We start from the raw sequence: 15,830 nt of genomic DNA, 5'->3' as shown, positions 1-15,830 counted from the left end.
AATTGCCCTTACTTTATCTGGGGCCTCTTGGTAAGAATCTTAGACTTTGGTACGCTACTGGTCACCTAACACTTTTTACCAAACAATGCTCTTTACACCTTGCAGAAATAATGTGCCGTGCTGTAAATGGCCATGCACAGCCTTCGTTATTTCATAGGATTTAAAGATTGTCTGCAGATCAGAATAAAAGCACACAGAGGAATGCAAGAAATGCAATCATTGTACATTGAAATTGACTGAGAACTAAGAAATGTACTCTCATCTATCGGCACATGCTGGTTTCTAAATCTGTCAAAAATGATGCCATAGATTTATGCCGGTAGCAGTTTTAGAATCCTTTCTGCTTCTCTCACCCCAGGTGAAATTTCCCTCTGTCTGCTCTGAGAATTATTGCAGCTCTCTCCCCCTCCTCTAAAGTTGGCATAATATACTGTGCGAACAACCTTGAGGAATAACTGTTGCTCTTAGCTTTCAGAGCAGTAACTTCTTCCTTTTATCATAATTTTCTTTTAGGCAACTAATCTCTCTGCCAGCACAGCACACCGTCCCAGCTAGGCTCAGCAGGACATCAGCCACTCCAGGACTCATAAGCATCAGACTCAAAAGCCTCAGACCCAGCCTTTCTCTAATTGTACCTTTTTAAAACTCTTTCTGCACTCCTCCTTCCAAGGTATTATTTTCCCTACAGAAGCATACCATATTCTGGCTAATGGAAGTGATGTCATCCCATCAATCGGACACCTCCTCGCAGATGCAAGGCCCCCTAGAATTTTCCAAAAAACTAACATGTGTTCCGATTCCATCACCTTTACACGGAGTTTAGCGCAGCAAGCCCGAATGACTTGTTTGAAACATTTTTCCTTTCAGTTTCCTGCACAAACAATGGACCCAGTTTTCTGCACATTCCTTGTTTTCTAACCCTCACGTCCCCCATCGCAAAAGCAGCTTTAATTCTGCCATTTGCTCTCTACGCAGCATTTCAAAGCCTGTGTCTGCAGTCCCATTTACATCCCATTGTGCACCCTAGGTTTCCACCAATGATTTGCACAAAGTGTTATGGTCTCAGCTGTCCCATTCTAAACACTAATTGTATTAGTTTGTTGCATGTTAGAATTAGTAATTAGTAATGAGTAGATTATAATTGTTAATGTTAGGTGTTAGTCCCTACACTCCCTGAATGTTTGCCCCGCCCTGGCATGGTAAATCCCAGTTTACCCCTCCATTCTGGTTTGTATGTTTTCGCAATGCTATCTCAGACCAGTGTCTCACATACCCATTATCACCTCACTTAAGCAGGAGTCTAAGTTCTGATTCCTGGCCTAGTTCAAATTTTCACCATCTGAAAATGTGCACCACCTAAATCTCCTACAGGCTCGATCTACTGGGGCAGGTGGAAGAAAATAACTTCTCATGCCTGTGTCCTTCAGTTGGTTGAGTTGGGATATTGTTTCCCTTTCCTCGAAAGACTGCTAAACAGACCTCCACTCCATCCTAGGCAGGTGGAAACCGGAGCTCCAGGAAGAGCGAAAAGCCCTATTAATGAAGGGTGCAGTGGAGGAGTTATCAGCCGAGAAGAGAGGACCGGGATGCTACTCCCGCTACTGGTGCCTAAGAAAGGTGGAGTTGGGGAATACGCCTCCACATCCTGGACCTTAGGACCTTGAACATGTTCAGAGGAATGCCAAGTTCAGGAGGGTTACATTGAGAGAGAAATTCTACAGGATCTACAACTCAGTATTGGTTGGTGTAGCTGTACCTTCAGGGTGCCCATTTTCACATGCTAATCTTTTGTAAGCTGAGTGGATTCCTAAGGTTTGTCATTGGGGACACTCATCAGTTGAAAGTTCTTTCCTTTGGCCTCACTTTGGCTCCCAGGGTCTTCACCAAGCTGATGGCGGTAGTGGCGGCACGCCTCACAAGATCCAGTGTACACGTGTTTCCTTACTTGGACAACTGTTGGTCCGAGGGAAGTCCCCAGAAAGGTATCAAAGAATCTTCCGGAACTTCTAGGAATCTCATATTACACTAACACAAAGGCTCCAGTTTACCGGGGCTGTCCTGGACACTCTGGCGGGTAGGGCTCTTCCCCCAGTGGAAAGGGTCACCAGCATCAGTCAGATGGTCACACTTTTCCAGAACTCCAGCAGCCTGCCAGCATCCGCCTTCCTCCGCTTTGTGGGTCTCATGGCCTCCTGTCTGTTCCTAGTGCCAGAGGGCCTGGCTGCGGACGTGATGACTTTCAGTGGATTCTGAGGGGTCTGTGGTCGCAGTATTTCGTCGATGGCGGATATCTTCCAGATATCGAGGGCTGTGGCCAATGATCTCTCCTTGTGGGCCGACAGGAGAGTATATTGGCATGGGAACCCTTTTGGCTACCTTGGCTACAGGCACAAGTGGTCACATATCAGTCCCTGAAGGGCTGGGGTGCTGACTGCAGGGATTTGCCAGGACGTGCTCTTTGGTGCAATGCTGTTGGCAGATCAACTGGCTGGAGTTGTGGCAATCGGGTTATCCCTGACTGCTTTTGTGCCGTTCCTCAGTGGAGGGGGGTGGGGGAATGCCCTGATTCTGATGGACAACACCATGTCCATGCATTACCTCAACAGTCAATGGGAGTGTTCAGTTACTGCCTCTATGCAGGGAAGCCATGCATCTGTGGTTCTGGCTTCTGGAGAACATGATCTTTGCTTCAGCAGCCCATCTGGCAGGGCCGACGCATGGGTTGGCAGCCGCCTTGAGCAGGCAGACCACGGTCTCCGATGAATGGGAGATCTGCTCAGAGGTCATTTTGGAGATCTTCTCTCTTTGGGGAACCCTGTCAGTGGGTATGCTCGTCATGAAAGACAACTCCAAGTGCGGACAGTTTTGCTCAAGGAAATGCCCACTGAGGGGGGCTTTGGGAGAGTGTTTCTGGTAGAGTGCGCCTTCGATCTCCACTATGCATTTCATCCATTTCCAGTTATCCCGTCGGTTCTCAGGAGGTTTTGGTCCACCATGATCTTGATTGCCCTGTATTGGGTGAGGAGAATGTGGTACCTTGATTTGGCTGTCTGCTTACTTCGAGGAGGCCTGTCTTCCTTTTTCCAGTCCAAAGGTTGGGTGCGCCACCCGAAACTGGGGTCTTGCAATCTGCATGCGTCGATATGAGGACTGGGACCTGTCTGAGGAGGTGTTAGAGATGCTGCTGACTGCACGCTGGCCTCCACACAGGCATATGTAAGCGTGCAGGTGGAGAAGGTTAGAGGCGTGGTGTAGAGACTGAGGGGTGAACCCCATTTCGTGCCTACTTCCGCCGTAATGGAATTTCTTCTATCCCTGGCTTTTTCTGAGCTATAAATTGGCACAGTCAAAGTCTACTTGGCGGCCTTGTCCTAGTTTAAGAGATCCACGAAACAAGGTTCTTTTATCTCAATTCCAGCGATGCCCCAATTTTTGAAGGACCTTCCAAATAGGTTTCCTTCAATGACCGTTGTGGTCCCGTCTTGGGATCTGAATGTTGTTCTTACTTTCCTGATAGTGGCCCTGTTTGAGACTTTGCATTCTGTGTCTATTAGGCTGCTCACTCTGACTCCATTCAAGGACGGCGAGAGGCTCCATAGACTCGACCCAAGAAGGTGTTCAGTTTGTTTGTCGCCAGGACAGCTGCCTTTAGGTGAGACGGTCTGTTGTTCAACGCCTTTTTTCAATCTAGGATGGGACAACCAGTGACAAAGCAGAATCTATAGAATACATCTCATTGGATAATTTTGTACATTGCTGAATGTTACGTGAAAGCGGTGAAAGAGGTGTTACAGGTGTAAGGGGCCACTCTGTTTGTGGCGGCTTCCTCTGTGCAGCGGGGGGGGGGGTGAGGTGTTACCGGTTAGAGAGATCAGTCAGGCCGCAACTTGGTCTTCTCTCCACACATTTTCCAGACCCAGTAGTCTGGATTTGGCCCAGGGTGCAGATGTCCGGTTTGGGAGAGCAGTGTTGCAGAATAGCTTTTTAGTTTAAACTTCTATCCTGCCACCGAAAATTCTTCACTGCTTAGGGAGTCTATAAAGATGTGGAATTTGTGGGAGAATGCAATCCATTGAAGGCGATATTACTTACTGGTAATGTTCTTTCTATGGATTCTTCTCCCACAGATTCCTCATTGCCCTCCCTACCCACCCCACTATGACAGTTTGTTTGGCTTGCACTGCTCTAAGTGAGGAGTTATTTTTGGTCTGTGGGAGGAGTCTCGGATGAAGGGTTGACACTTGGCATCATTGTAAAAAAAAAAAAAATGTTAAACTGAGGCAGAGATTGTTTGGACTTTCGGTCTTATATACCTTTTCTTACCCCCAAAAAAGCTGAATGTTAATGGGAGTTGGAGTATTTCTCTCCCTTATATTTTAATTCCGTGTGTGGGATTTCTTCCCTTGGCTGCTGAGCATGGGAGAAAAAAGGTGGGGAACTGAGAGATGGGGGCAAAGCAGCGACCTATATGTACTACTGAAGTCATGTCCAGAGTAGAGGAGTGGCGTGGTCGAGAGACGACATCGATCCATATTCTGCCCCCTGTCAAAATTTCCCGACCAGCTGGCACTGCGAGGATGATCTATTAGGATGAGGAATATGTGGGAGATGAATCCATAAAAAGAACATTACTGCAAAGTAATTTCTCCTCATACCCATTGCGCAGAAGCCTGGGAATACTCTTCAATCCTGACATCCCTCTTGCTCTCCAAATGTTATCCTACTCCGCTCATGCTGCTTCCTCCTGCCACCGTCAAGATAATCTCCACTTTTTCTCTTTACCCTCCATTCCCCTTTAAAAAGGAATTCATCAATGTCTTGAATATAAACGGACTGACTGTTGAGGCTGGGGTTGTCGCTCAGTGGTATGGCAATTCATTGTGCCTCGTGTGGCAGGGTCTAGGGATTGACCCGGTTGGTGGTGTGGGGGGTGGGTGAGAAGAGGTGCCATGACGCCTCCCAATCTGGGTAGGAGACCTACCACGTTGTATGTCACAGAAGGTCATACCCTAGAGCTGGTGTGAGGGAGTTTGGAGGCACAGTCCTCTCCGCCTCTGTGCATTGTATATAACTGCTGGGCACCACTGTCTCTTCCATAATGCCTGTGTAACAAGGTGCCAGAAGTAGAAGTCAGACACAGAGGTGGCATGGTTCAAAGTGAGATTTATGTATAAGAAGAAAAAAAAGACTATCCCTTACTCTAGAGGTATTCCCCTACCTAATCAACAATAATATCTGGTCAGTTTAGTCTTTTAAACTAATCTGTCTCTGTCCAAACTCCTGATCTAGTCCTATCACTACGAACAGAAAATCACTAAATACTTTTCAGGAGGATGACTCCCTCCTCCTGATTAACAAAAGGTTTTAACCTTCCAACACTAAACACTTAGAATTCAAATCGGAACGCCATTAGGATGATTCCCTTCTCCTTATTCAGTTCCAACAAGAATTTCCAAAGTTATAGTTCGCCTGTTACTCTAGGGTCTGATTTGCCAACCAGGAGAATGTCTTACTTCTCCTGGTATAAATAGTTCCTTGGTATGATCTACAAACACTTTCCATCAGACATTTTAACTCCTGCCACAGTTCCCCCAATGGATGTTGCACTTTCCTCCTTTGGACTCTGGATAATGGTCCAAAGATCATCTTTGGTTCTCTGATTTAGCAATAATTCCGAATTTTTAACAGTATTTCTCTTGATGAGATCGCTATTGGGGAATTTACTTTTGACCATCACTGCACCGTTCTTTTCCTCAGTAGTTTCTTCACTGCTACTGTGCAGAGGGAGACCACCAACGATGTCAAGATTAGAGTTATTTCCCCCAGTAGCTTTATCTCCACCACTGGGCCAAATGAGATCACTTTCAATTTGCAGATTACAGTCTCTTTCACTAGTAGCGTGGTCTTCTCCACTGGTCCAAGGGAGATTGCTCCCAATACACGGATTACAGTTTCTTTCAACAGTAACCTGGTCTCTGCCAATGGACAGAGGGAGGTTACACCCAATGCATAGGTTACGGTCTTTCACCAGTAGCCTTTTCGCTGCCACTGGACAGAAGGAGGTTACTCCCAATGCACAAGTTCTAATTTCTTTCACAAGTAGCCTCGTCTCTGCCAATGGGCTAAGGGAGGTTACTCCCGACACACTATTCAGTTTCTTCCACTTGCAGCCTTTTGCTCCGCCACCCCCGTATTCCCACTGGATCTCCCGTGCCTCCCTTTACCTTCATCTGTGCCGCGGCACATAACTGGTTCTTCCTGGGACTAGGGTCCATGTTGGCGGCTGCTGTGGTTTTTCTGTTCTATTTCTGCTGTTCTGCGCTGACTCTGTGATCCTCGTCTCTGCACAGTGTCCGCGTAGTTGTTGGACCGAATGATCTACCTCGTCGAGGTCACGCCACTGTTTCGCCTCTCTGGTCTTAGTCTGGTCTGCTCCTGCTAGCCCCCTGCAGGACTCTCGCAGCTTGGTGCCGGCATCCTCCGTTCTGCAGTCTGTCCTCAGAGTTTGTAACTCCTGTCTGCAGTCTGCTCCACTCATGCTGCTGTTCCTAGCTGAACTTGAAACTTTAAGTCCTTTGTCTCTTTTTATACAACGCTGCCAGTTCCTCCCCGGTGGACTATCAGTCCTTTAGCTTTTTCAAGGGATTGATCTTCACACCTCCTCTGGGCCTCCTCGTCTCAGTAATTGAGGAGTCTACCATGTTACAATGTAACATTATGAAGCGTGTTATAAGACTGTGGTGGGTAGCTTGGGGTTTCATATGGAACGACAGAATGAACGTCTCCATCCCCAAGAGGGGAATCCTCTCATGGAAGGTCCTCCTGCATGTTACCACCACTAGGGGGACTATTGGTTAGCTGCCACGCTAGCCCTACAGGGAAGATATTCCTGCTGGGGAGAAGTGATATCTTCCAATGATTTGTCAAAGCCTTCCAATGATTTGTCAAAGCCTGGCAGCCTCTTTTTCTTTTTTTTTTTTTCTTCTTTTTTTTTTCCAGAACCTCACCTCCCAGAATGTACCTGAGCGCAGCCAAGAAAACCCAGACTGGAAGAGTGGAATGGAGACCATAAATGTAATGGACAGGTGTTTTCCCTCTCCAAAAGTGATGCAACTCCCAACACCAGACCTCTAACGCCAGACTGACTCCAGGAGCATGGTGGGAACAACAGAAGATGAACCGAGGGCGAGGTTGCAGCCGAGAGGGACACAGAAATCCACCCTAAACCCAGTTGGAAACAGAGCTCACCAGCAGAGGAAGAACACCACAAGGAAATCTAGCAGCCTGAGCACATGGCTGCCACCCGGCAAATGGAGATTGGAAAGGTGTTGGAGCTAAAAACCTTCTTAAAGCCTTCCAGAGGACATCCAACCCCAAAGGGGATAACTTATCCTGAGACTGCCTAAGAGTAGCATGTGACTAGGGAGATCAATGGGAGCTGGGGTGAATGTTGGAAGGGGTAGGCTGGGCTATAAGATCCCAGGCAATACAGATGAGATAGAAAGGTGTTCAGATGAGGTCAGATGGAGCAGTGGTGGTCCATGAAGCAAGGCAGGGGACATACAGAGTGAAGCGCTGAGGAGACACTGGCAGTGTTCTCAGAGAGTGAAGGTAACGTATTGTGTGTAAGAGAGTGGTACCTGCTGAGTGTAGTATGGTTAGGGGGGTGTAAAAGGTGAGTGAAAGAGAGAGGGAAGAAGTGCAGGGTCATTTACAGAAGGTGAGAGTGAGTGTTAGTGATGAAATATAGCCCAGCAAAGTGGTAAGAAAATGGAAGGTGGTATGAGTAATTGTGGAGTGAGCGTGGATAGAGAGAATGTGATGAGATCGGTAGACTGACAAATATATTGGGGTCATTGAAGGGAGGGGTGAGAGAAAAGGGGTGCAGGTGAGAAGGAAAGAGAGGTGCAGGAAGTGAGAGGTGCAGGAAGTGAGAGGGTGGCGGAAGAGAGATGCGATGGGAAGACAATAGGGGAAGAGAAGAAGAGGGACGAGAAAAGGGGAGTACATAGAGGAAGTGAGAGTAGAAGGGTACAGGTTGAGAAGTGAGAGGATAATTTAGAAATTCCCTAAGGGAGGTAGGTTTCCATTCAAGATTAGAAAAGACGTTGATAGTTGGGGTTTCTGTGCTTTAGAAAAAATGTAGTGTACAATCTGGTAGTTTGGGACACCTGAGTTGGGGTCAAGGGAGCCCACGAGGAGGTTGAGAAAGCTGTAAGGAGCCCTTAGTTTAAACCATCCAAGACTTCCCAAACCATTTGTTTAAATTTTTTATAAAATACCCTAGATGTATCATCTGTGTCTTAACTAATGCTTCTCTACGTTATCCTCCAATCCTGTCCCTATATGGGAACATTTACAATACGTATGGACAAAAGGGTCCTATGGCCTTAGGAGTACAGCATTCACTTTTGCAGGCAACTTGGTTTTCCAACACAATATTGCAAGCAGGTGAGAACTCATTATCTAAAGCACCGTAGTGTAGTGGATAACACAAAAAAGGCTGTGAAGGACCACAGGGTCTGCACACAACCAACTCTCTGTCCAACTCCAAGTAACAACCGGAGAGTCTTTTGTGTGAATTTTGCTTACGAGATTGCATTGCACATTCGAATTATTCTTCAAGCTTACAGAACTTAGAGGTTACCCTTAGTTGCAGTTCACAAGAACAGAATGAACACATTGGGCCTCGTTACAAGATTGGCGGTGTGGGGAAAAAGTGGTGGTAATTCCATTTCTGCCACTTTTCCCGCACCGCTGAACTATAAGTTTGAGCCTGATTTACAACCAGCCAAGTGCTGATGGTAAACAAAGCTCCCCACTGGCAAAAACTGCAGGTATTACTGGTGCCGGTAATACCAGCATCCCCCCCATGGAGTCCTATCCTTACCGGCACCTGTAATTCCGGCAGATTTACTGGTGGAATACCACCAAACTTATGAGGCCCTTTGAGTTAGCCACCTGCACCGGTTTATTGTTCTACAGCAGGAACCTGCAATATGCCTCCCTAGAGTTTTTGGACTAAGACTATTGTCTATGCTGGCTTTGGCTGACAGGAGTTGTATTGCAAAACATCTGCAGAGCCAAATGTTGTACACCTACATAGGTCTCGAACCTCTCAGTCACACTTATCTAGGCACCAAATCATTGCTAGGCTGAAAACCTAGCCTCAGGGAAAAGACCAGGAAAAAGTCCAGTTCATGCTTTGCCCTGACATTCTGGAGCTCCATCCTGGTGGCAATTGGCACAGCTACAGTTCGGTAAAGAACTGAAAACCCTGCTCTATAGGGAATTACTAGGCATAACTTTCTATCCCTGGTTCTATCACCACTCCGGTCCCATTTGTAACTGTCCTCCTGTTTCTTGATAGTGCTTGGTTTCTCTCCATCTAGGTTTGCGCTCTGTAAATACAATTCAATCACCAAGTCTCCTGCATCAACTGATCTGAATACTCACATAGAACACTAGGAAACCTGTGAACAGATTCTGGAGCACACAAGAAAAGTTTCTATATGGATACACTGGATAATAGGAGATGCATTCTATAAATCAACAGGGATTGAGTATGTTTCTGTAATGGCTCTACATTCGTCCATTTTTCATTCCCAACATTAATTCAGTCTTTGATATCAGCCCATATATTACTCCCCTGCTCATCTTCGATGATCCAGTGTTTTCTCTGGTCAAGAAGGGCTTTCATAAACTAGATATCATGCTCATTTCTGCGAGGCAGTCTTCAAAAATACCTGGCTCATCATAAGCCTAGCTTAGCGTCTCCCTCCTGCATGTTGCTCCCACCTCCCAAGTTCTCTACTTGGTAGTCTGTTGCTAAATTTGAGAATGTAGGAGAGCGAGGCATAATATAAAGAATACGTTTTACATTTGTAGTAGTTATAGTTAAGTAGATACTCTTTCATTGCCATCTCCGGTCTGTTCCTTCTATTTTAAACAGATGTGCTACATTTACTGCTACCAGTAAGAACGAGATGTTTTAATTAACATATTTGTTTTTTGTGTTAACAAGGATCCAAAATTTGCCTTTTTCACACAACCCGTTGCATTTCCTGTGGTAGTGAAACATTGTTAGATTTTGTATTTATTTATTTTAAACATTTTTCATTTTACTGAAGAATTACTTGTGATTCAAGGGAATGTCTATTTCCATCGTGGAATGATTTTAGTGACTTGAAGCTAGCATACTCAAAGCCTTTGTTGTCAGCTTGTTGGACATAGGCTACGACGGAACATAAGAAAATAAAACATTTGAAATCATTTGTATTTAAAGCATTAAACATTCCCTATTCTGTTGATGGTGAGAACAAACCAGTTTTAACAATGTTGGAAATAGAAATACAACTGCTATCACTGTACAATTTTGTTCATGTTTTAAATCTTTGAACATTATTTTCTGAAAGCATGTTCTTTAGGATGGAGTCATCTGACACAGCTAAATACCTATCTTGGTTGAACCCTGTCAACAGATTTCTTTAATTTGTCTGTTCTCCTTCTCATTTGTTGGCCACGGTGTGCCATTTTAAACACTTACCTGTGTCATTTTGTGCTGCTTTAAGTGAAAATATAGTGACCGAAATGATGCAGGTGTTCACTAGCCTTGATTTGCACATTTTACCCTTGTTCATCTCATGTGATCAGCAGGGATTGTGTGCGAAATGGCATGCTTTTTATTTAAATCTCTTTTCTTTGTTTGCACAGGAAAGTCTTGAAAAACAATTGCAGTGCCCAAATTACCTTGTTGCAGATTTCAGTAAACCTGAGGTATGTCAAGACATTTTTTTTTTTAATTTATTCTTTCAAATGCCTATTCATGAACTATTATCGTTTTTTCTTCTGCTGCCAAATCATTCACAACATGGTTATTAAAGATTTCTGGACTTACAAGTTGGGGTTTCCTGTGCAGAATTAGTTCATGGCAAATTGCAATGACATTATGAGCAGTTTAGATAACGTGCCCCCCATTATATACAGGCTTGCAGCTTTAGTTTAAGCAAATTCTGAAGTATCCTGGAACATGTGTATGTCCTTGTGTGCAGATTGAAAGATGTTTGTGAACATTTCATTTGAAAAACCATATTTATTCCACATGTGGATTAGCTTGGACCCCTTCCTGGTAGGAAAAAGATAGAGCATATCAAGTTACTTGTATTCCTGTTCGATTAAACGTTTATCGCAAATGGGCAATTGGCAGTCTGATGCTAGAAGATGTCCAGCAGGATTCTTTTGCAAATGGACTTGATTTAGTACATGGGTGAATGCTCCGTGTGTCAGTTCAAGGGTGTTTGTGTACACATAGAGGTTTCAATCTCTTTACATGCAACAAGGCTTCTGCTGGGATACCCTTTATTACCAATGATTTTATCAATATACATACAGATCATGATGCACATAATTCTGACTGATCTAGAATTATACCCATCTAGGGAGACCTCATGTGATCACAGGATTGTATTCTAATGCACACTGATAACGTTGCTTTTACTACACCCAGCTTAGATGTTCTTTTTGTCTAGTATTAAAAAGAAACATACATTTTTGGAAGATACTTTGGCTATTAACAAAATATATCCACAATGGTTCTCCCAAGTCAAACTGTTGAATTTGAGTCACAACTTTGTAGCAATCTAGCAGAGTAATGGAGTGGGAGTGTATCAAGATGTTTAACATTTTCGATTGCAAGGTTAAATGTATTAATATAGAAGGAAATATCCTCTGAATTTGACAGGTGGTTTATTTTAAAAAGCTAATTCTTGGAAAAGTGTAACTAGTATTTTCATAAATTTCACCAACTCTATCCTTTTTATCTTTGTGCAATTTATTTTCAGTTATTTACTTGTATATAATTATTTTATTTACCAGCCGTACAGTCATCCATATGGTGTCTTGGCCCTATAACTATCTGAACTGCGGCAACCAAACTGTTTACAAGCAAAATGTCAATTTCATGTGACTCAGGATCTTTAAATGATTGTCTACTAATAAACCAAACTTTGAAAGAAAGTTAAAAAAATTAGAGGGTAGGGGCCAAAAGACTGAATTGCCCTTTGTAAGCCCAGGCATGACAGTCTACCAAAGAATAGTCTGAAGCCTTTTGTTCGATGGAACACAAAGAGGAAGATAGGTTTTAATTTCCTCTATATTGAGATTAGGACCTACATAATGGAAGGCTTATGCACCAGCTACAGTACTTTAATGCACCATACAAGTTTGACAGGCAGCCGCCAAAAAGATGTAATTGCTAGAACAGTATAATCCCTTTTGTAAGGTTCACCTGAATGCTTACAGCTACATTTTGAGCTCTTCAACCTTTACATCTTTTACTTGGCTATTCCTACATAATTTAGTTTTGGGCCAATTAAGGCATTGAGCGCTGCAACCTTTTGGCGGAAGGGCAGGTAGCAGCCAGTCTACCAGACACCATATTTCACTACTGTTCCATTTTTGTGGCTTCATAGAAGATTGAATTCCCCAAGTTTCCCAACTTGATGACCCAGACTGGAACAAGATCCTTACATGTCTTTCCCAGTTTACATTGTTTTTAATAGAAGGGCTACCGGTTCAGCTTCCACGTCTATATCTGGCCAATTACATACAAATAGATAAACTGTGGAGATGAGAGAATGCTATGATCAAAGTGTTATTTTCACAGCATCTATATTCCTCTTTTAGCTAAAACAAATACTTGGAAACTAATATCCTGACATAGATTACAATTCTCTCTCTCTCTTTCTCTCTCTCTTTCTCTATCTCTCTCTTTCTCTCTCTTTCTCTCTCTTTCTCTCTCTTTTTCTCTCTTTTTCTCTCTCTCTTTCACTCTCTCTCTCTCTTCCTCTTTTCTCTCTTCTCTCTATATATATATATTTATTTCTGAGGCTTGTGGAATCTGCTTAGATCACATGCTGTGCATAGGCCGACATCTAGTGGAAGCTGCAGAGTATTACAGTTGTTGTTTTCGAAACTTGAAAAGGGACGTCAACAGGGCGTGCCAGTAATACTATCACTAGTGTGACATCCTCTGTGTCCATGATCCCCCACGCATCGGGATCCCTCAGATTGTTTTTTTCCTCCATTCTAGACAGACGCGTATAGCGGAGTTCCTTTCGGCGTAAAGCCATTGACTATTTACAATTAGCGATAGTATTTCTTTCTGTCCTTTCACCGACCTCTGAAACACCACGCCGGTGAAGACAGAGAAACTGCCCGTCGAAGACTACCGCGACAGACCGTCCTTGGAAGGCCGCCCCGGGCCTCGGCTCAGACCGTAGGGAGAAAGGGGGGAGGCCATTTTAAGATGCATATACTCCCCTTCCTACACTTTGTTTGCGCTGCTGCCATAACCTATTATGGAAAATACACCTTTTAAATTCTGCTCAAAGTGTAATCGCAAATTCCCGTAGTTAGACAAACACTTAGTTTGTAACTTGTGTCTTCCAAGAGACCACGTCGAAACAGCTTGTCAAGCATGCATGCTCTTCAAGCCAAAGACGTTAAAGGACCGCTCCACGAAATGCTGGGCCCACTACGCCAGGCAGCTCGAGGCTATAGAGGTAGAAGGCGCCTTTAGCGATGGCAGCGACTCCGTCCTTTCGGACGCCAAGGGCGACGGAGTAGCTCCAGCTACTCAAGCGCAGGCCGGCGGCCATGTTGTGAGGCGATTGCCACACGACAGGGCCCAACCGGCGAAAGACGACAAGGGTGTCGCTCGCAAAACTGCCTCCGAAGGTCAATCGTCCGTGGACGAGGCCTCGGCCCTACCCCCATCTGAAATTCGATGCTCGGCGTCAGATAAGGTGGCAGGTCTCAAAAAGTCTGTAAAACTCTCCTCTGGGCCCCAGGGTGGGGGGCGGAGGGGAACATCACAAAAAGACCTAAAAAACCCTCATAGGGACAAGAATCCTCTTAGGGAAAAACACCTCAGAAGGGAACGCCTAAACAATACAGGCTCATAGAAAAACCTAAAGAATCTAGGCCTAAAGTGGTACCTCCCACAGATGAGGATTTAGGACTTTCCCCTCAATCTGTGGTAATCCCAAATTTCAAGGAATGGTCTTCACAAGATATTGACAGAGTGATGAAAAGAATTACCTTTATGGCCAATTTTTTCGAAAAGAACCCGGATTACCTTCAGAGCTTCAACTCCACTGCCCCCACCACACCTCCATCTGGTTCTCAAGCCTCTGTCTTACCTACTCAACCCCCTTCTGAGGTCTCGTTCAAATGCTCCTTTACAGAGCCCAGTCATAGATCTCTATGACCCTGAATCAGACCAAGAAGATCTCTCCTTTGTAGAGGCAGCTGACCCTCAGTTTACTGATGAGGATACAGAGGACCCTTATTATGGGGATGACGAGGACCAAGAGGCAGACTAAGAAGTCAATATGTACTCTATAGATTCCCCTCTTAACAAAGACACTCCAGACACCCAGGATGTACAGGAGGATAGAGACTTTGCAGAACAAATCCTTGGGGACAAAAAGACAGTGGCCCAGTTTATCCCGCTACTGAAATCAGTGCAGTGCAGAATACAGCCATCTTTAGAAGCCCCTAATCTCACACGGGCTGTAAACCCACGTGTGGAGAAATTATTCAGACCCGCACCTTCAGACCCATTATATATTAGAGGACAACTGAAACCAGACTCCTTAGTTGTGTCTTCAACTAGAAAGAGAGCAGGCACACCCCTTGCTTCCTCCGAGGCAAAAAGTTCTACACCATGGGCAGAAAGGTCGCCTCCTCTGCGGCCTATCAAACCAGGATAGCGAACAATGCAACTCTCTTGGCTAGTTACAACTGCCACAAGTGGGAGAAAATGTCTGCTTTACTTTCGTCTGCCCCAGAGCCACTCAAATCCCAACTAGCACAGCTGGCAGCAGATGAGAGGGCATTGTCTAGCTGTCTCCTTAAAACCAATTTTGACGCAGCGGTCAATGCCGGAAGAGTCATTGCGCAAGGGACCGTTATTAAATGGCATGCATGGCTGCGCCAGTCAGGTTTTAGACCGGAAACGCAGGCCACTCTGAAAACATGCCAGTTACCTAACGTGCTCTTCGGTAAGGCCGTAGAAGACGCACTTAAAACAGCAAAGGGCGATTATGATACTCTTAAATCTTTAGGTCAACTCACTAACAAGCCTTCTGGACAGAGGGGTAACGGACATTTTTGCCGTTTTCGAGGCCAAAACTCTCAACGAGGATCCAGCTACAATCAAGGTCAGGGTTCTTCCTGGGGAAATAATCAAGGCCAATCCTCCCAGGGCTAGCCCATAGGACAACGCAGAGGTCGGGGCAGAGGCCCTGCTCGAGGTGGTACACCACCTAAGAGCAAGTGATGTTCCGCCTCAGGGGCGCTCTCATGCTTCTCCAGTAGGAGGATGCATTTCCAGCTTCACCCACGCATTATTTGATTTGATTTTTTTACATTTGTAGCGCGCACCAAACGAAATGAACCGTATATTGGCGCAGATGACATAGCTGAAGGTAGACGAGGAAGGTCGAAACAGGCTCCCCGAAAACACAGGCCGTCTACCTAAAAAGGAAGGTCTTCAGTGTCTGACGAAATTGGAGAAGTGAGCTCATTGTTCTCAAAGGTAGTGGCAGGGAGTGCCACTGCCTGGGACCAAAAACTGAAAATCTTCAGTCACCTCTAGATGTAAAAACAGAGTGAGGGATAATCAGAAGATGTCTGTTGCTGGATCGCAATTGTATCGTCGGGTTATATGGCTGTACAAGTTCTTTTAAGTACAGGGGAGCAATGCCATTAATACATTTGAAGACAATACAGGCTGTTTTGAATTTAATGCGATCATCGACTGATAG

General features: G+C 44.9%; 1 protein-coding gene across 2 annotated transcripts in view; it reads left to right on the top strand.

Annotated features, from left to right (window-relative positions):
- UBA6 (ubiquitin like modifier activating enzyme 6) overlaps positions 1 to 15,830 on the top strand; it is a 1,607,755-nt gene that overhangs the window by 530,092 nt on the left and 1,061,833 nt on the right. For both annotated transcript variants that reach the window (XM_069630498.1, XM_069630497.1), the window contains exon 11: positions 10,714 to 10,776. In XM_069630498.1, coding sequence (XP_069486599.1) covers positions 10,714 to 10,776 — 63 coding nt within the window. The remainder of the gene's footprint in view (positions 1 to 10,713; positions 10,777 to 15,830) is intronic.

Source organism: Ambystoma mexicanum, chromosome 6q (genome assembly GCF_040938575.1).
Source record: "Ambystoma mexicanum isolate Mex_15411 chromosome 6q, UKY_AmexF1_1, whole genome shotgun sequence".
Lineage (NCBI taxonomy): Eukaryota > Metazoa > Chordata > Amphibia > Caudata > Ambystomatidae > Ambystoma > Ambystoma mexicanum.
This window is presented reverse-complemented; position numbering and strand designations above follow the sequence as displayed.